This window comes from Schistocerca serialis, chromosome 1, assembly GCF_023864345.2.
Source record: "Schistocerca serialis cubense isolate TAMUIC-IGC-003099 chromosome 1, iqSchSeri2.2, whole genome shotgun sequence".
NCBI classification, from domain to species: Eukaryota; Metazoa; Arthropoda; class Insecta; order Orthoptera; family Acrididae; genus Schistocerca; species Schistocerca serialis.
This window is the reverse complement of record NC_064638.1, coordinates 748929099-748951508: the sequence shown is the minus strand read 5'-3', so window position 1 is coordinate 748951508 and position 22410 is coordinate 748929099. Positions and strand designations below refer to the sequence as shown.

General features: G+C 39.5%; 1 protein-coding gene across 13 annotated transcripts in view; it reads right to left on the bottom strand.

The window, feature by feature from the left end:
- Positions 1-22410, bottom strand: part of LOC126481976 (C-Jun-amino-terminal kinase-interacting protein 4) — a 271973-nt gene that overhangs the window by 159212 nt on the left and 90351 nt on the right. For 9 of the 13 annotated variants that reach the window (XM_050106008.1, XM_050106016.1, XM_050105951.1 and 6 more), the window contains 4 exons: positions 9445-9700; positions 4744-4911; positions 4338-4521; positions 4017-4241 (listed from right to left, as the gene is read on the bottom strand). In XM_050106008.1, the coding sequence (XP_049961965.1) occupies positions 4017-4241; positions 4338-4521; positions 4744-4911; positions 9445-9700 (833 nt within the window). The remainder of the gene's footprint in view (positions 1-4016; positions 4242-4337; positions 4522-4743; positions 4912-9444; positions 9701-22410) is intronic. The other 4 variants (XM_050105977.1, XM_050105958.1, XM_050106031.1 and 1 more) reach the window with 1 other exon arrangement.

The following is a 22410-nucleotide window of genomic DNA, read 5'->3' as shown; positions in this document are numbered from 1 at the left end:
ACATGTCTGTGACTCAACATAGGAAGAACGAAAATCTGTAATTCCTCACCATTTGCATTGTGCCAACCTGGTTCAGTAGAACCTTTTGTGCAAAGAACAGAGTTTTCCCTTGTAAAAATTTTATTGCTTGGGTAGCAGCAACTTCCTCTTAACATCACACAGTAAGAGCACACCCTGTGAGATCTGAGAACCAGAGACTGCACATGGTCCATTCACATAAATATGATCACTGCATATGTTTGACATGCAGTAACCACTCACAGACAGCAGATGGAAGCAACAGCAGTGTAAGGTATATAAATCATATCTGGAGAAAACGGAAAACTGTGCAGTCATTGTCGTAATGTGGAAATGGAGCAATTTAACTGACATCCAGAAGGACATGATCACTGGCTTTCAGGCCAAGGGTGGAAGCATTTCCAAAATGGTGAAGTTTGTAAACTCCTTGCATGCTGCTGTGGCCAAAGTATACCATGCACAGCAAAACGGCACTTTCAGAACTGATGCTGAGGGAACTTTGGTGTAGCACAGGCCATAAATGACAGGGGTGAATGATGGCTGTGAAGATGTTTATGGATGAATAGTTGTGCAACAGTCGGGCAACTGGCCAGACGAACCAAGGGGATACCAAAAATGATTCCTCAACAACAATTCAACGAACACTGCTGCTTATAGGCCTCCACAGCAGCTGCCTGATTCATGCACCCATGCCAACTGCTGTTCATCATTGACAAAGGCTGGAATTTGTATGTCAATAGCACAACTGGATGTCTACCGAGTGGCGACAGGTGGCCTTTTCAGATGAATCACGTTTTACGCTCCATCAGACAGATGGAATTTGTGTATACAATGTGGAACATCTGAAAGCAAATATCCAGCAACAACGTTCAGAAGGATCCAGGTTGAAGGTGGGAGCATTGTGGTCTGGGAGTATTTTATGGCATTACCTGGGTGATCTCATCATTCCAGAAAGTACAACAGATCAACAAAACTATGCATCTAAATGCTGCTCTCTCACTGGCTGCATACAACCAGCAGCTGACACACCCTCTTTCATTCAGTATCTCCTCATTAGTTACACGATCTACTCATCTAATCTTCAGCATTCTTTTGTAGTACCAAATTTCTTCTTTCCTTTTATTCTCTTATCATATAAACTGTTTATCATCCACATTTCATTTCACTTAAATATATGGTTACACTAAAGACAAATAATGTAAGAAAAAGAATTCCTGACACTTAAGTCTACATTCTATGCCAGCAGATTTCTCTACTTCAGAAATGCTGTATCAGCCATTGCCATCTACATTTTATATCTCTCTAGTTTGGCCATCATCAGGTATTTTTCTGCCCAAACAGCAAAACTCATGCACTACTTTTAGTGCCTCGTTTCCTAATCTAGTTCCCACAACATCACTTGACTTAATGTGACTACATTCCATTGTCTGTGTTTTGCTTTTGTTGATGTTCATCTCACATCCTCCTATAAAGACAATGTCCATTCTATTCATCTGCTCATCCAAGTACTTCGCTGTCTCTGATGAAATACAGTGTCATCAGCAAACTTCAAAGCTTTTATTTCTTTCCTTGAACTTCAATTCCTACTCTAAATTCTTCTCCGATTTCCTTTACTGCTTGCTCAGTGTACAGGCAGAATAACATCAAGAAGAGGTTATAAGCCTGTCTCACTCCCTTCTCAAGCACTGCTTCCCTTTCATGCCCCTAGACACACTTATAACTGCCATTGGGCTTCCGTACAAGTTATAAATAGCCTTTTGCTCTTTGTATTTTATCCATTATATCTTCAGAATTTCAAAGAGACTTTTCGAGTCAGCATTCTCAAAAGTGCTCTCCAAGTCTACAAATGCCTCAAACTCAATTTTGCCTTTCTTTAACCTATCTTCTATGATAAGTTTTCAGGTCAGTATTGCCTCACGTTCTCCTACATTTCTCCAGAATCCAAACTGATCTGCCCAAGATCGGCTTCTGCCGGTTTTTCAATTCTTCTGTAAAGAATTCGTGTTCGTTATTTGCAGCCAAGACTTTTAAACTGATAGTTTGGTAATATTCACACCTGTTGGCACTTGCTTTCTATGGAATTGGAATTATTACATTCTTCTTGAAGTCTGAGGGTTTTTTGTAAGTCTTATACATCTTGCACACCAAGTGGAATAGTTTAGTAATGGCTGGTGGGATATCAGCAGTTCTGAGTTGCCTGCTCTGGGGGCATTGTTTTGACCTAGGTTTTTCAGTGTTCTGAGAAATTCTTCTTGCAGTATCATATCCATCTCATCTTCATCTATGTCCTCTTCCTTTTCTATAACATTGTCTTCAAGCTCATCTCCCTAGTGCAGACCTTCTATATACTATTTCCACCTTTTCCTTCCTTACTTTGTACTAGTTTTCTAACTCAGCTCTTTATATTCTTACAGTCTCTTATCTTTTCTCCAAAAGCCTCTTTAATTTTCCTGTAGGCAGTAAATATCTTTCCCCCAGCGATATATGCTTCTAAATAGCTACATTTGTCATCCAGACATTCCTGCTTAGCCATTTCGCACTTATTATTAATCTCATATTTTAGATGTTTCTATTTCCTCTTGCCTGTGTCATTTGCTGCATTTTTATGTTTTCTCTTTCAATATGTCTTGTGATATCCACGAATTTCTATGAGGTCTAGTCTTTTTACCTATTTGATCCTCTGCTGCCTTCACTATTTCATGTCTCAAAGCTACCCACAGATATTACCATCAAATGTAATAGTTCATATTATGCAATTCCAAACAAATGGAAATGACTCACAGATTCCCCAAACAGATATCAATGTGCACACACACTATATTAAACCCTGTGCGTGGAATTATTTGTCATCCAGAGGAATAAGAAACTGAAGTTAATAAAAAACAGAGTTCTGCCTGCCCTGCATTTAAAAATCTTTCCCACTGTGTTGACTTATAGGCAGAATTCTACCACAAGGTTTAACTTCCCATCAATGATGATCATTTAGAGGGTTGCTAGCATACTTTCTCAAAATACCCTCCTAAGCCACAATATTCTGGGGCAAAGCAAGTAACATCAAAACAATATTCGTTTCACATAGAAGTGCAGTAACAATATTAGTAAAGTTGTAACCAAGCACTTGCAGAAGCCTCTTCAAGGACCTTGAGATTCTTATCTTGGGTTTCTTAGACAGCTTCCAAAGTAATTTTTCTGTAACAGTACTGTATTTGTAATTACTAATAAAAGTTAATTTACATTGAACTATGAAATTAACAACCAAAATATCAGAAGTAGAAGATTAGCACAGACTATGAATCCTTGTTGTCTAGTTTCAGGATGGAAAATGGGGCTTTTGTAGTCTAATGCAGAAGTCTTCAATAGGCAACAGATGTCTACCAGAAAATCACAAATCCTCAAATTTTCAAAAACAAACTAGAAGAGTACCTTATTGACCAGTCTTCTTATAATTTATCACAATATATTGACTCAGGTATGTAAATTCTCTGAATCATTAATTATATAAATTCTCAGTATTGAGTAGCAGATAAAAACAACAGCCAAGTAGTGTAAGATGAACAGTGGTAGCTATGTTTCAAAGTAGCAGTCAAATTGTTATTTGTGTGCTTTCCAGTATTGGTTTACAATGGGGTTGTTTCTGCCCTTTAATGTGTAACTTTATTCATGCCACATCCCTTGCAGTCCCTCCTTCATAATGAAAATTATGAAACAATATGAGAGTGAATTTCAACTTCGCAAAGATTTTTATAAGTCTTTTTCCCCTTATCTGTCAAAACTCAGCAACATCAAACAATGGAAACTCCAGGTTGGAATACCAACAATATTAGAAAATTCCTAGTATTGTTGAAACTCAGCAACAGTTTGAAGTTTTATCATTTATTGCTTCACATATAATCAATTTAATCATGTACACATCTGTCTCTCTCAGATTGGCAAACTTGTAACTCAAAATTAAGAGTTTAAGCCTGTAATAAACTTTTAGTAGCTTGTAATGTATGTACCTTTATTTGATGATGAATTAGCAACCTGTTCTGGGGCTTCACTTCCAGTAGCACAGCTCACTAATGTTATCTTTCCAATATTAGGTTCATTTTCTGTTTCACATTCCTCATTTTCATGATTTTCTTCAGACTTTTCTTCAGTTTCTCTGTTGTTTTCTTCTTGTAATTCAGAAGCTTCCTTATTGTTTATCTCATCTCCATTAACATAATCAGTCTCTCTGGCTCCTATAAAAAAACATTTAAAAAGTATTTACATTTCTGTTTTTAATCACAAAACGTGTAATTTTTCAATTACTTCTCAGGCATAAAAATTTAATGTACCTGGAACACTTGCAATACAGAGCAAGTGTGAACTACAGACACTGAAGGTTTCTAAGACATCAGCTGGATTATTGGCATCAATAACAGTCACTTTACTACAAGAATGTGTGCTGGTGCATATCCAAACTAGTGATGAAAGCTGCTGTTCCAATTCTTCACATTCCTTCCCCAGTTTTTCGCCTTCCTGTTAAAGTGATGGAAATATAATCAAGGCTTCTTAGTAACAGTGATAGCTACTGTGAAAATGTTATTTGATTACAAATATAATCAATATACTGATATCGCTAAACAATGTTTCACAGTAATACATAAATAAAGCATCCTGCTCTTAACACATTCCCAAAATCTCTACATTTTGTTTTGACAACCTTACCCATGGTCTCCAAATTTTGTTTGGTTGTCTTACCTTTAATTCTTGATCAAGTTTTTCAATCTCAGAGCAGTTCTTTTCAGATTGTTCTTCTTCACCTTTCTCCTCACCTTCTGGGCGTGTATAAAACACACTTGCTCCAACAATATTCCCACCGTCACGTGTACGGCCACCAGTGAGATTTACTCCAGCTGCACACCAGATCTATTACGTAAAAATTCATATTTTACAACAAAAATTAAAGTAAATTAATCCTGAAGTTAGACAGGATACACTGACACTATGATCTCAGTGAGACTTTAGTACAGCTGGCAAGGGACGATCCCCAACAGGTAGTAACACTGTTGTCTGTTTTAAAATGTGAAGTGCAGACAGCCACAGACAAAAATTATATTCATCTATAGAGCTGTGATGATACCGAGCCATTGCCATTACCTAATCAACTGAGGTAGATGTGTGGAGCAGCTACGCCAAGATCATGGCAACTGTCAGGGATATTCTCTCACCAACTTATCACAGTGGATTCATCATCATTTCTCATTTTCAGGTTTCCTGTTTGATGAAACATGCAAACCAACCTCAGAAATTTGTTTTCCACCACAACAGCATATTTTGTGTGAAAATATAATTTGTTGCTTTGAACATGTGGAAAAGTAAATTTTACTTGTGATTATTACAGCTGTAATGTTAGTGGTTGTTATCAGTTGCCTATTGACAACTGTACAATAGCAAACTATATCCTATGGATATTGTGTCTGTTGAAGATGGGCAGAATGGTAAATGAAAAAATCAGTTCGCTGCTGCATTCTGATTTATTTGATTGCAGCTTGTGGAACTATTTTGTTTTGGTATTTCTGCAAGTCAGATCTTTCAACTTATGGGCATAGTTCCGCCATGAGCAAAGAGAAGAACTGCTGCACAGGCTGAAAAATAGAAGCAACTGACAGGCTCCCAGACACCTTATGTTTGGACATATTCCTCAGCCACTGAGGCTGAAATCATGAGAGTTACAATCAACCAAAGCAACCACATCGCCACCTAATAAAGGCAGAGTAGAACTGTGGCAGAATTAATCTGCAATAGGTCCAAGGAAAAATCTGAAGAAGGAATTTTCTAATGGTTTAGAGTTCCTTAATTCAACATGGAAAGTCCTTAATAACATCCGGACAGGCATATTCCAGTATAAAGAGAATTTGAAGAAATGGTGCTACATTAACACTAAGGAATTCTCTGAGTGTGATGAGTTACACATGAACACTCCTCTTGCTAATCTGCAGTAACCTGGATGAATTATGAACCTTAGATACTTGGTTACAGACAATAAGAAGGCTATTCAATTTTATGTTTTCTGGACTAATTTTGGATTTTGAGCACCTGAAAATCTTGGTGGAGACTATTTTTGTTACCACAAGACATACTACAATATTATTTAACGTGTTTTTAATGTGCTGACTCAGTTATGTCACCTAAGTTTTTTTTAATACTGCAAATTATAGTTTTACTTAATAATTTTATTATTCCTATCATCACACTTGGTCTTGGAGAAGAAACAATACATAAACCTTGAACAGAACATTAATCTAATACTTCATATTTATATTCAAGGACACTTATCAAAGCCAAGACCAACAGATTTGTTTAAACAAACGAGTAAAAAATGGTGAAAACAGAAGAGGCACTGAGCAGCAGACAGGAATAGGAAAGACGAAAAACTGCTTCGCTGTATCTTTCTTCCCAGAGGTGTTAGTTCCTTGGCACAAAAGTAGTGTTTCTGTCAATCTTTAAGAGTATTGAAGAATGCAAGTGGTAAATTTGCATCTCTTGCATTGCATGCTCTATCACTGCTGAGTTCAAAATGTCAGTCTGAGCTGCAGTCATATAAACATGGCCGCCTTGAGGGATTCTCCCACAAAGTACAAATTTCGAAGCATTATTAGTTTCCTGCAAGCAGAAAGGAATAGTACTTTTCATGGAGTTATTTCCTAATAATAATAAATCAATCTTGCAACTCTTATTGTTTATGATACAGCAGGATATCATGGTGCCTTGAACCTGCTGTGCATGCTGTCTGCTTGTTGATTAGGGTGAGGATACCTCCAGAGCGAGTTCAATTTTATGACTTGGAATTAGTGTTTTCTCACTGTTTGCAATATTTTTATTGGTTCTGTATCTTCAGTATGCTGAGGTTGGACTGGATCTGCAACTTTCCAATTCCAACGACTGTTACAAAAACTTTCCTAAGTTGCACAGGAAGAACATTTTTATTTACAGGTGACCAGTTTTTAACTGTTTGTTCATTATAAAATCAGCCACAAACCTCAGCCTTTCACTGCACAAGTCATACAAGTGGAAAATTGGCCATGAAATCAATAACTGTAGTAACAGATAATGTATGCACATTGCTGTCAGATGGTTGAGAGTGTTTATGCAAGACTTACATTTATGGCCAATGTGATAGTGGAAAAATAGTCCAAGACTGGTCGTCAATAAATAAATGTTTTTCCTAAGCAACGTAATACGGTTTTCATAAGGTACTGAAATTCTTTATTGGTCCCTTCAAATTTTCTATGTTTCCAATGTTAATTCACATCCACATCTGCATTATTAAAACTATAAATGTCTGCCTTTTGAACTTAATGAAGTAATGTTCATGGAGAAAAATAAGTGTAACTGACATAAAATGACACTGGCAAAGCATTGTCTAGCAGGTAGTGTTAAATTCAGTTAACTTCCTCCAGCCCTGTCTTCCTAGTTTTGAAGTAACCGAACTCGTTAAAAGTGGGAACAACTCATGCTGCAGTACTTTATCTTATAACACTGCCAACTTAACGAAACTACACTGGGCGTAATGTTTGTCATAGTTATGTTACTGAACAAAGTGTTGGGCTGGGCAATACTTCTGTATTAGTCCAAATAGATGGGAAGTTGGCAACAATTAACAGAACTATGAAAGTGCCTCATCTGGATAAAATGCAAACTACTTTCAAGCCACTGCAGGCAAGGTGCCTGCACTAAATGGAAATTGTTGGTACATTAATCTAAAAAAATTCTAATAAGTTTGATTTGCTGGGAGACATCATCAAGTATTGCACAGTGTACATATTTTTGCAGAATATACAGCTATATCTGGGGTGGTAGTTAAGAGGGACATAGTAGCACAGCTCAAATAGCTGTAAGTGAAAATAGTGGCATCGATATTTAAATAAAATCATGATTGTCACATGCTTTTGGCATTTCTTTTGGAATATGTCCCAATTTTTGAGGCATGATTAGGTTGAGACCTGAAAGCACAGTTAAAATTTAACTGCAAAGTCTGCTCTGTATCATGTCATATGGAAGCATATTTCATCATGCAATCACGTATCTACATACAGGTAATGTCATGATTATCAGTATCAAACTTAATTCTCTCATTGGTCTGCCATCTTGTGTAATACGTCATCACTACCAGCTATCATATTTTACCCATTTCCTTAAAATAATAATTTTTAATGTAACAATATTATGAGAACGAAAGTTCCCACTAACCTTACAGTGGTGATGCTGGGTCGAAGATAGGCACAACAAAAAGACTCGCCCAATTATAACTTTTGGCTATTGAGGCCTTCATCATAATATTGTTACATTCCATCCTGGATTTTCCATTGTTAAATTTTTAATGTAAGATGTATAAAATTTTATGACTTGAAGTTAGAGATACTTCTTGCCTAGAGTTTGGTGTCATAGATATGTATTAACACATTGTAATTACTTTCAGGTTTCCAGTAAATTTTTGACTGTTTATAAACTAGAAGCCCAGACAAAGAAATTCACTAGAAGCAATTGAAACAAACTTTAATGCTGGAATTTTGGCAAAAAGTTAGGAACTACCAAAGTAAGAAAATCGAAAACTGTTGTAAGACCACAGGTCTCAAATTGGTGGCCAATGAAATTAATACAATTGCTTATTTATGTTTTACAGAATATGTGCTTAAAAATTAATTTGCTGCCATTTACATTTTCCTGTAATTTACACAATTTTTAAAGTTCCAAAGAGTAAAACAGGTGTTTCCCTGTACTTGCACAAAATGGAATAACCTGAAAATGCAACTATATTTTCATTACTCCCCATCTGGAACATATTCATATGTTTGTGTTCAATCAGTAGTAACATTCTTTGTAGCATGGAAGATTGGGCTTTCTGACCTAGGGCATCAGTACAAAATTAGATCTTTGGAATTTATGATTCCACCTAAAAATTATGGTAATAATCTTAATCATTTCCCAGTAGAGAATCAAGTTTTCTTCAAGCACAGACAAACACAAATAGGATAAAATCATCATCATAATCATCATAAGTCTTTAAGATGGTGGTCCTCTGACTACTTCTCAGTGTTATGACCTGCAAGGAGCTACCAGAGTTTGTGTTGCCACCTAAAGTAAAACATGCATGAATCTATCATGACCCAAGATCAGTAATTAAATGATTCTGCAACACTTTCCTGTCACCCTCTTTGAACAAATCTGCCCAAGTACTCTGAATAATTTTGCTCAACATGAATAATACTTCAACTAACAACAGAAATAATACTCATATTCTAAGTGCCAGCTAACTTCAGCTACTTGGCAGATTCATAAACACAAACCACCAGTATTACCTAGCAAAATACATACAAATACTAATGCAATTATGATGCTGTAAAGTACAGTTCATAACTTAAAATAAAGGTGCAGAAGTGAAAATGGCAAGATGTGTACCTGCATATTTACCTTCATCCCAGTTTCTCTCTCATGAAGAGGTCGACAATAAACAGGGACAGGCACAGGCACATGGCCTCCACTAGTGCTAGACAACCGCGGTGTATGTGGTGGTGGACCTCCACTACCAGGTTTCGCCGGCAAACTCCATCCATACGCCTGCAGACGACCATCATCTTTACGTACATGTGCTCGCACTTGTCTGTACTGCTCACGTCGCTCTGTCGCACGTCGTTGTGCCAGCTTCTCTGATGATCTGAATTGGGAACAATCATTTTTTTTTAACTTGTGTCCTCTTTTTTAATTAAGTAATGTTTACTATAAATGGGCTAAGTTGATCCCTGACAGTAGTAGGGCATGGGGGCAGCAGCTTCACAGGCGTATCTCAGACAATAACTTAACTCAATTTTGTAAACATCCATATGGCAATGCCTCAGTGTTGTCACAACTCTGTAGACTGCTGCTGTTTTCACCTGCGGCTACTGCCGCTTCACGATGTAAAGATGGCAGCAGCACTATGAGATGTCAGGGATCTTTTTACACCCATTTTGAATACAATAATTTCTTACTCTCTTTTCATGTAGAGTACAGGAAATTTTTTATCTGAGTAAGATCTGACACTGAATATGAGAGATCTAACAGTGGAAAATGAGAGAAGTAAAAGGACTGTGGGTGCATTGGTGGAAATGAGGCCTGTGTAGCACTGAAATGGCAACAGGGAAGGGAGCAGGTCGGTAACGGACAATGGCTAATGAAGGCCGAGGTCAAGACTGTTATGGGAATGTAGGATATATTGTAGGGAGAGTTCCCACCTACGCAATTCAGAAAAGTTGGTGTTGGTGGGAAGGATCCAGATGGCACAGGCAGTGAAGCAGTCACTGAAATGAAAAACATCATGCTGGGCAACGTGCTCAATAAGTGGATGGCTCAGCTGTTGGTCAAAGTTTGTCGGTGGCCATTCATGGGGACAGGAAGCTTGTTGGTTGTCATGCCCACGTAGAATGCAGCACAGTAGTTGCTGCCTAGCTTGTAGATCGCATTACTGGTTTCACAGGCAGCTCTGCCTTTGATGGGATAGGTGATGCTTGTGACCCCACTGGAGTAGGTGGTGGCAATGGGAGGATGTATGGGACAGATCTTGCATCTAGGTCTATTACAGTGATATGAGCCATGAGGCAAGGGGTTGGAAGCAGGGGCTGTGTCGAATGGACAATGATATTGTAGAGATTCAGTGGGTGGCAGAATACCACTGTTGGAGGAGTGGGACGGATAGTGGGTAGGACATTCCTCATTTCAGGGCACAACGAGAGGTAGTCGAAACTCTGACGGAGTCAGTTGCTTCAGTCTTAGGTGATACTGAGTCATGAGGGTAATGTTCCTCTGTGGCCAGACAATGGGATTTTTGGAGGTGGTGGATGACTGTAGAGAGATGCATGAGACATCTGTTTTTGTACAAGGATGGGAAGGTACTTACAGTCTGTGAAGGCCTCAATAAGACACGTGGTATATTTCGATAGAGACTGCTCATCACTACAGATGTGACAGCCACAGGACGCTAGACTGTGTGGAAGGGACTTCTTGGTATGGAATGAGTGGCAGCTGTCGAAGTGGAGGTATTGCGGGTGGTTGGTTGGTCTGATGTGGATGGAGGTACTGATGTAGCTATCAGTGACGTGGAGGTCAACATTGAAGAAGGTGGAGTGTTGGGTTAAGGAGGACCATGTGAAGTGACTGGGAGAAAAGTGTTTATGTTCTGGAGCAATGTGGATAGCGTGCTCTCACCCTCAATCCAAATCACGATGGTGTCATCAATGAATCTGATACAAGTGATGAGTTTGTGATTCTGGATGCTTAGAAAAGATTCCTCTACCTGGTCCACGAATAGGTTGGCATAGGATGGTGCCATGCGGATGCCCACAGCCATACCCCAGATTTGTTTGCAGCTGATGCCTTCACAGGAGAAGTAATTGTGGGTGAGGATATATTTGGTCATGGAGACTAGGAAGAAGGTCATAAGTTTGGAATCCATTGGGTGTTGGGAAAATAGCACTCAACAGCACCAAGGCCATGGGAATTAGGGATGTTCTTGTAAAGGGAGGTAGCATCAATAGTGATGAGCAGAGTACCATGTGGTTAAAGAACTGTGGAGAGCTGGTGGAGGAAATGGTTGGTATCCTTTATATAGGAGGGTAGGTTACAGGTAATAGGTTAAGGTTTTGGTCTATGAGAGCAGAAATTCTCTCTGTGGGGGCCCGGTAACTGGCCGCAATGGGGTGTCCTGAGTGGTTGGGTTTATGGACTTTAGAAAGCATGTAGAAGGTAGATGTGCAGCGAGTGGTAGCGCTGAGCAGAGAGGTGGACTCTGCGGAGAGGTTCTGGGTTGGGCCTAAGACTTTGAAGCGAGACTGGAGATCCTGCTGGATTTCTGGAATGTGGTCAGTGTGACAACAGCTGTGGGTGGATGAATCTGACAGCCGGCAAACCAACAGTGGAGGAGCCTTTGGCAGCAGGTAGGATTATAAGTTTGGGATCAGTTTCTAGGTGGTGGATTGCAGGTCTATCTGCAGATGTAAGGTTAGTTTGCATGTTGAGGGATTTGGTGTCCATCTTCTCCTCCTACACGAGTCAGGACACAAGCATCACCTATCCCTTCAAAGACAGGGCTACCTGTGAAACCACTAATGTGACCTACAAGCTAAGCAGCAACAACTGTGCTGCATTCTACATGCGCATGACAATCAACAAGCTGTCTGTCCACATTCTGATTGCACCTAACTGCCCTAACCTCTTCCATTCTTGTCCCTGTATGCTCCAACAAGCAGCACTTTAACATCCCCCATACCTTCCCTGCTATTCCTCCCTCTCTCTGGATTAGGTCTCTTCAATGCTTTGGGCTTAACCATTCACGAGGAAGTGAATCAAATTCAGACAGACATTCCAAATGGAAAGTTAGATCAGCTGTTGGAAAAATATGATGATATTTTTTCCAGAGCATTATTGATTCCAAGCCAGAAGAACGGATGTCAAAATTAACAGGTGGTGTGAACTTTCCCAAGCTGGGCCTTAAAGAAGCATATCTGCAAATCCCTTTGGACAAAGATATAACACAGCCTTATGCTGATAAATGCCCCATTTGATCTCTACGTTGCAAAAGGTTACCCTTTGGAATAGCCAGCACACCGTGTTTGTTCCAGTGATATTTAGAACAATTAATCTGGATGGCTCCAAATGCTGTGAAGTATCTTGATAATGTAACTGTCTTGGGCACAACTCCACAGGAGCTCTTACAGAATGCATTTTCAAGATGCCACAATAAATTTGAAACACAACAAAGTCAAGTGAATCTCACTTCAATGTGAACTTCAATACAAGTGCCACATACTGTCTGCAAACAACATCAAGCTAACACTGCAACATGTTGATGTCATTAAAAACCTTCAAGCCCAAAAGGATGTCAAGCAATTACATTCCATAGTAGTATAAATAACTTGGTATTGGATTATTGGATGTTTCTCCCTCATGATCTATCAGTGAACCACTGCACAAGTTGTTATGTAAATGCCCCAAACAGACATGGTACATTTAATAAATTAAAACAAGTTTGCTTGATGCCAAATGTCCTACAACTTATGATCCGAGCAAAATGCTCACAACTGCTGCTGATGCTTCAGACTATGGCATAGGAGCCATTCTGTCATATCGACATTATGGTTGTGAACAACCAATTGTGTTCACTTCAAAGACTTTAACAGTGGCACAAAGATATTACAGTCAGATTGAGGAGGCGGCTCTCATGACTATATCAGCAGTCAAGAAATTTCATGATTACATTTACAAACATAAATTTAGCCACCTTGCAGACCACAAATGTTCAGTGGCTGTCTTTGGACTGTTCCAACATGAACAGCTCATTGCTTTCACATCTATCGATATGGTGAGATAGAGGCACACTCAGCTGCTGCCTGTTTTTCGAAAGATATCAGTTCAGACACTGTGAAAAATCTCCCTTTAAACTCAAATTTAATTGCCAAACTTGTGCCTAAAGACCCTGTTTTGAGTAAGATCAAACAGTAGACTCAAACAGAAGGTACTAATGATAAGAAGTTACTTAATCAGCCAGAGATTAAAACTTACTGGAACATGAGGCAAACACTTACAGTGAAGAAAGGTGTCATTATTTTACATTCAGACTCAGGCAAGACATGTGTGGTTACCCCTGGGACGCTTCAATCTCAGGTACTACTGATGCTACATCAATGCCATTGGGACATAGTTCATACTAAATGCATTGGCAGAGAGCAATGCTACTGGAAAAGTATTAACAACACTGAAATGATGTTGGTTAGATGTCACTCATTGTTGTGGTCTTCAGTCTAATGACTGGTTTGATGCAGCTCTCCATGCTACTCTATCCTGCGCCAATTTTCTCATCTTCGAGTAAGTACTGCAACACACATATCTCTGTGATTTTTATCCCCCACACTTCCTTCCAATACTACATTTGTGATCCTCTGAGATCTCAGAATGTGTCCTTTCAACTGATCCCTTCTTTTAGTGAAGTTGTGCCACAAATTTATTGTCTCCCAATTCTATTTGGTACCTCTCACTAGTTACGTGATCTACCCAACTAATCTTCAGCATTCTCCTGCAGCACCACATTTTAAAAGTTTCCTTACTCTTATTGTCCAAACAGTTTATCGCCCATGTTTCACTTCCATACGTGGCTACACTCCAGACAAAATTGCTCAGAAAGGACTTACTAACACTTACATCTATATTCGATGTCAACAAATTTCTGTTCTTCAGACACACTTTTCTCGCCACTGAGAGTCTACATTTATATCTCTTGACTATGATCATCATTGGTTATTTTGCTGCCCAAATAGCAAAACTCTTCTACTACTCTTAGTGACTAGTTACCTGATCTCATTCCTGCTGTATAACTTGATTTAATTCACCTACCTTCCATTGTCATTGTTTTGCTTTTTGCTGACATTCATTTTATCTTCATCCTTTCAAGTCACTGTCCATTCCATTCAACTGCTCTTGCAAGTACTTTGCTGTCTCAGGAAGAATTATGATGTCATCAAAAAACCTCAAACTTTTTATTTCTTCTCCCTGAACTTCTACTCCAGTTTTTCTTTTGTTTCCTTCACTTCTTGCTCAATGTACAGATTGAGTAACATTGGGGATAGGCTACAACCCCATATCAATCCCTTCTCAACTGCTGCTTCCCTTTCAATGTCTCTTCACCCACTATATTTTATTATGCCTGCTACCTTCAGAATTTCAAAGGAGTATTCCAGTCAACATTGTCAAATGTGTTCTCTAAGTCTACGAATGCTGTAAATGTAGGTTTGTATCTCCTTAACTTATCTTCTAAAATAAGTCGTAGGGTCAGATTGCCTCAAATGTTCCCACATTTTTCCAAAATCGAAACTGATCTTACCTGAGTCAGTTTCTACCAGTTCTTTCATTGTTCTGTATAGAATTCATGTTAATATTTTGCAACCATGACTTATTAAACTGAGAGTTTAGTAATTCTTACACCTGCCAGAACCTGCTCTCCTTTACATTCTTCTTCCTCCCCCCATGAACCATGGACCTTGCCATTGGTGGGGAGGCTTGTGTGCCTCAGTGATACACCGTAGCTGCAACCACAACTGAGGGGTATCTGTTGAGAGGTCAGACAAACATGTTGTTCCTGAAGAGGGGCAGCATCCTTTTCAGTAGTTGCAGGGACAACAGTCTGTATGATTGACTGATCTGGCCTTTTAACACTAACCAAAATGGACTTGCTGTGCTGGTACTGCGAACGGATGAAAGCAAGGGGAAACTACAGCCGTAATTTTTCCCGAGGGCATGCAGCTTTACTGTACGATTAAATAATGATGGCGTCCTCTTGGGTAAAATATTCCGGAGGTAAAATAGTCCACCATTCAGATCTCCGGGCGGGGACTACTCAGGAGGACGTCGTTATCAGGAGAAAGAAAACTGGCGTTCTACGGATCGGAGCGTGGAATGTCAGATCCCTTAATCGAGCAGGTAGGTTAGAAAATTTAAAAAGGGAAATGGATAGGTTAAAGCTAGATATAGTGGGAATTAGTGAAGTTCAGTGCCAGGAGGAACAAGACTTTTGGCCACGTGAATACAGGGTTATAAATACAAAATCAAATAGGGGTAATGCAGGAGTAGGTTTAATAATGAATAAAAAAATAGGAGTGTGGGTAAGCTACTACAAACAGCATAGTGAACGCATTATTGTGGCCAAGATAGACACGAAGCCCACGCCTACTACAGTAGTACAAGTTTATATGCCAACTAGCTCTGCAGATGATGAAGAAATTGATGAAATGTATGATGAGATAAAAGAAATTATTCAGGTAGTGAAGGGAGACGAAAATTTAATAGTCATGGGTGACTGGAATTCGACAGTAGGAAAAGGAAGAGAAAGAAATGTAGTAGGTGAATATGGATTGGGGGGAAGAAATGAAAGAGCAAGCCACCTGGTAGAATTTTGCACAGAGCATGACTTAATGATAGCTAACAGTTGGTTCAAGAATCATGAAAGAAGGTTGTATACATGGAAGAACCCTGGAGATACTAACAGGTTTCAGATAGATTATATAATGGTAAGACAGAGATTTAGGAACCAGGTTTTAAATTGTAAGACATTTCCAGGGGCAGATGTGGACTCTGACCACAATCTATTGGTTATGAACTGTAGATTGAAACTGAAAAAACTACAAAAAGGTGGGAATTTGAGGAGACCTGGATAAACTGAAAGAACTGAGTTTCAGGCAGAGCACAAGGGAACAATTGACAGGAATGGAGGAAAGAAATACAGTAGAAGATGAATGGGTAGCTATGAGAGATGAAATAGTGAAGGTAGCAGAGGATCAAGTAGGTAAAAAGAAAAGGGCTAATAGAAATCCTTGGTAACAGAAGATATATTGAATTTAATTGATGAAAGGAGAAAATATAAAAATGCAGCAAATGAAGTAGGCAAAAAGGAATACAAACGTCTCAAAATGAGATCAACAGTAAGTGCAAAATGGCTAAGCAGGGATGGCTAGAGGACAAATGTAAGGATGAAGAGGTGCATATCACTAGGATTAAGATAGATACTGCCTACAGGAAAATTAAAGAGACCTTTCAAGAAAAGAGAAACACTTGCATGAATATCAAGAGCTCAGATGGAAACCCAGTTCTAAGCAAAGAAGGGAAAGCAGAAAGGTTGAAGGAGTATATTGAGGGTCTATACAAGGGCGATGTTCTTGAGGACAATATTATCGAAATGGAAGTGGATGTAGATGAAGATGAAATGGGAGATATAATACTGCGTGAAGAGTTTGACAGAGCACTGAAATACGTAAGTCGAAACAAGGCCCCGGGAGTAGACAACATTCCATTAGAACTACTGACAGCCTTGGGAGAGCCAGGCCTAACAAAAGTCTACGATCTAGTGAGCAAGATGTATGAAACATGTGAAATACCCTCGGACTTCAAGAACAATCTAATAATTCCAATCCCAAAGAAAGCATGTGTTGAAAGATGTGAAAATTACCAAACTATCAGTTTAATAAGCCACGGCTGCAAAATACTAACACAAATTCTTTACAGACGAATGGAAAAACTGGTAAAAGCCGACCTAGTAAAGGAAAGGCAAACCTATGTTTCTAGCATTTGTAGACTTAAGAGAAAGCTTTTGACAATGTTGACTGGAATACTCTCTTTCAAGTTCTGAAGGTGGCAGGGGTAAAATACAGGGAGCAAAAGGCTATTTACAATTTGTACAGAAACCAGACTGCAATTATAAGAGTCGAGGGGCATGAAACGGAAGCAGTGGTTGGGAAGGGAGTGAGACAGGGTTGTAGCCTATCCCAGATGTTATTCAATCTGTATATTGAGCAAGCAGTAAAGGAAACAAAAGAAAAATTCAGAGTAGGAATTAGAATCCATGGAGAAGAAATAAAAACTTTGAGGTTTGCCAACAACATTGTAATTCTGTCAGAGACAGCAAAGCACCTGGAAGAGCAGCTGAACAGAATGGACAGTGTCTTGAAAGGAGGATATAAGACGAACATCAACAAAAGCAAAACATGGATAATGGAATGTAGTTTAATTAAATCCGGAGATGCTGCGGGAATCAGATTAGGAAATGAGATGCTTAAAGTAGTAAATGAGTTTTGCTATTTGGGGAGCAAAATAACTGATGATGGTTGAAGTATAGAGGATATAAAATGTAGACTCACAATGGCAAGGAAAGAGTTTCTGAAGAAGAGATATTTGTTAACATCGAGTATAGATTTAAGTGCCAGGAAGCCATTTCTGAAAGTCTTTGTATGGAGTGTAGCCATGTATGGAAGTGAAATGTAGACGATAAATAGTTTAGACAAGAAGAGAATAGAAGATTTTGAAATGTGGTGCTACAGAAAAATGCTGAAGATTAGATGGGTAGATCACATAACTAATGAGTAGGTATTGAACAGAATTGGGGAGAAGAGAAATTTGTGGCGCAACTTGACTAGGAGAAGGGATCAGTTGGTAGGACATATTCTGAGGCATCAAGGGATCACCAATTTAGTATTGGTGGGCAGCTTGGAGAGTAAAAATCTTAGAGGGAGACCAAGAGATGAATACACTAAACAGATTCAGAAGGATGTATGTTGCAGTAGGCACTGGGAGATGATGAGGCTTGCACAGGATAGAGTAGCATGGAGAGCTGCATCAAACCAGTCTCTGGACTGAAGGCCACAACAATAACAACATTCTTCTTAAAACCTGAGGGTATTCCGCCTGTCTCATACATCTTGCACATCAGTTGGAAGAGTTTTGTCATTTCTGCATCTCCCAAGGTTATCAGTAGGTCTGATGGAATGTCATATAATCCCAGGCTTCATTTCCGCTTATGTCATTCAGTAGTATGTCAAATTATTCTCTCAGTATCGTATCTCCCATCTCATCCTCTCCCACTTATATAATATTGCCTTGAAGTTCATCTCCCTTGTATAGACCCACTATAAACCTTCCACCTTTCAGATTTCCATTCTTTGCTTATGACTGGTCTTCCATGTGAGGTCTTGATATTCGTACAGTTGCTTCTCTTTTCTCCATAGGCCACTTTAATTTTCCTCTATGCGATATCTATCGCTGCATGCCCTAGGGAAAAGTTATAGCTACCATCATAGTACCAGCACAGAAAGGTTGTTTCAGCTGATGTTACAAGACCATAACAGTCAATCTCCTACAACTACTGAAAAGGTTGCTGTCCCTCCTCAGAAACCATACATTTGTCCGGCCTCTCAAAAGATACCCGTCCACTGTAGTTGCACATACACTACAGCTATCCATATTGCTGAGGCACGCAAGCCATCCCACTAATTGTGAGGTCTATGGTTCGTGGGATGGAAAGATGTAAAAAGTATCAGGCAGCTTGACCTTGGTAACATTTTCCGTTGTCACAGGCATCAGAAACATGGTAACATCTGTATACTGATTCCGTAGGACCATTTCTTGAAAGATACTGGCCCACCTCATCAATACTTTCTCAAAATTTCCATTTGTCATCGATATCTTCAACAAAGACTATTCAGGCTTTTGAAGGATTGCCAAAATCTATTATCACTGACAAGGGCACAAATTTTCTCCTCAGGAATTTAAACTGTTTTGTAAAACCAACAGCATTACACAGTTCAGAACCGTTATCCTGAAGCCAATGGCCACGTTGAAAGATTTGTACATACTTTCAGACCACACATGACAAAGCTCTTTTATTGATGCTCCACTCTCAGTACAGACACACTCCACATTGTGCATGACCTCCAGCAGAGAAACTTCATGAAAGACTGCATCAAACATTATTGCCAATTTTAAAGCCACTCGTGTATCTGCATCCACAAGCTGATGCTTTGACAACAATTTAAACAAATTTTATCTAGACTACTCACTTCAATGTACAAGTAAGGGCAAAAGACAAAGGTACCAGGCATAATCATAAAGCAGCTCAGCAATATCATGTTTAAAATTAAATGTTCAAATGGAGCTGCAACTTGCCACAGAAATCAAATCATGCTCTTATGTGCATACATACAGAACTCATAGGCAGGCTGCTTTCTTCTACTGAATCAGAAGACCTACATGCAAGCAGCTGTTTGCGGGAACTCCAACATGACCACCACAAATATGTGTGCACTTGGGCACATGCGCACCCACACACACATTACACTCAACTGTTAGACTTCCACACACGGCTCATACTTTGCAAAGGGAAGATGTCTGCGGGTGCGAAGAAGATGAAAAAACCTTTCCAATTAGGTGGCTGAACCTGTCCTTCGGGGTCTCCCAGCCATTCATACCGTACACCTTTACCTTTGCTCCATGCTAATTTCCGGGGAACATACTGTTACTAAATATGCTCACATGGGATTGCAGCTTTTGCAGTTCCACAGAAAAAGAAATATTATTATGGATGGTGCAACAGCTAGGAAAACAATATACAAAAAACAGAGTAGACTATCTTTTGTAATGTATCCTACATGCCAAATTTACAATGAAAGACAGTTGCCTGTGATATCGCAATACTTGACTCTTGTTGATCTATTCATTGTACATCATTGATAAAGAGCCTCATGGAAAGCCCCTACCTGCCTAACTGTGAAAACTGAGTGTCCCACATGTCTGATCCCAGCTACTAGCTGTCAGGTGCTAGTGGGTGTCATGTCTTGTGAACTACCATCATGGAACAGCCTGCAGAATGTGTGACAGCATTAGAGTCATGTACTACAACAAGGTATTTAATCTAATGAATGACAAAGTACTAATGCAGTTCTCCACAGTGGTAGATGTCTCCTATTCAACTGGTCATCTTTGCCATAATTTCCCTAAATTACTTAAGGCAAATGTACCAATTGTTTCTTTCGAAAAGAATAAGGTTGATTTTCTTCCCCTTTATTCCCCAAACCGAGCGGGTGATCCATCTTGAACAGCCTCCTCATCAGCAGTGTGTTAAATCTGCTGTAGTGACAAGTGCAACCCGCAAAACAGTGCCAGTGTTCCATTCTGTGTGAGGCAAAAATTCAAACCAGACAGCTTACTAGCAGATCAACAGAGGGCAACACCAGTGGCTGAACCAGCAGCAGTTCTAAGGCAACGTGCAGCCCCAATCAGCACATGCAGGCTGAACTATTTCCTGTTTCTGCCGAAACTATGTTTGAGCCAATTAAACAGAAGAGCCAATCCATCTTGAACAGCCTCCTCATCAGCAGTGTGTTAAATCTGCTGTAGTGACAAGTGCAACCCGCAAAACAGTGCCAGTGTTCCATTCTGTGTGAGGCAAAAATTCAAACCAGACAGCTTACTAGCAGATCAACAGAGGGCAACACCAGTGGCTGAACCAGCAGCAGCTCTAAGGCAACGTGCAGCCCCAATCAGCACATGCAGGCTGAACTATTTCCTGTTTCTGCCGAAACTACGTTTGAGCCAATTAAACAGAAGAGCCAATCAAACGGAAGTGTCAATCCGCAAGACGACTTTTTTTGGCCTACACCACAATGCCTGCCGGCAGTTCCAGTGCAGCCAGTCATGCTGGGGAGACCTCTACTGGACTCACTACAGTGGCCCCCTCTACTCTTTACTGTTACCATGAATTGGGACTTGGCAAACAGGACACTGGCAAGTGGAGAAGACTGCTACATCTCCTACACTTGCAAAGTGTCAGACTTAGTGTCAGTATTACCAAATACATTCCTACAGACTTTAAAACCTGTGTCTGTTACTTTTTTACTTTTTGGAACTCGAGTTTATTTGAGCATTCAGTCATTCAAGAAAGTTTTTATTTTCTTTGTCTTCAGAAGGTAGTTATTGTGTTCATACCAAACCTGTGAAGTTATTTCTTGTGCTGGAAATAAAACTGTTTAATTGGTATACCTGGTAATGTTTCATGCAATATAACTGAAGGAAGGGACATATCAAAATCTCAATCTTGCTTGCTTCCTTCCTTCCATGCCTTTAGTTTTAATGAAGAAGCCACTGGCTAAGTAAGCTGAGGTCAGCCACAACCACTGCCTACGGTGACATGTAGTAGCAGTAAAGAGAAGATATTGTTACCTTAGGGGCTGATCCAGTCATACCAATGCACTGTAAAGTTTACCACATACTAGTACTGACAATGTTTAGTTGTAAAACAATATTTTTAAGGCAAAACAATAGGCTGAACAGAATACCAAAGAAATGTATCAGCAAGGTTGCCACACAAACAGAGTGGTATTATGTAATAGCATGGAAAGTTTTGATTGTGAGGTAACAAGTGGCTGTAATGTTTCAGTAGGTACCATATGGTCAGTCATCTAGAATGAAATGGGAAAAACTGCTCCAAATCCAATTAAGAATAGCTGGATCAAGTAAAAAAAGTCAAATTCTCTTTTTATGTATCATTCTACCTTCTGTTATATTCACAATAGTAAACCAATCAAGCAGACCTCAACTATTCATACTTCCTCCCATGAACCATGGACCTTGCCATTGGTGGGGAGGCTTGCGTGCCTCAGCGATACAGACATACCTTAGGGCCAATCGCAATGGAGGGGTATATGTTGAGAGGCTAGACAAATGACTGGTTCCGGAAGAGGGATAGCAGCCTTTTCAGCAGTTGCAGGGGCAACAGTCTGGATGATTTGATCTCTGGCCTTATAACATAAACCAATACAGTCTTGCCGTGCTATAACGGTGAAAGTAAGGGGGAAACTACATTCACAATTTTTCACGAGGACATGCAGCTTTACTGTACGGTTAAATGATGATAGTATCCTCTTAGGTAAAATATTCCAGAGATAAAACTCTCCTCCACTCAGATCTCTGGATGGGGACTACTCAGGATGATTTCATCGTCAGAAAAAATGAAACTGGCATTCTATGGATTGGAATGTTAAGATTCTTTAATCAGGCAGGGAGGCTAGGAAATTTAGA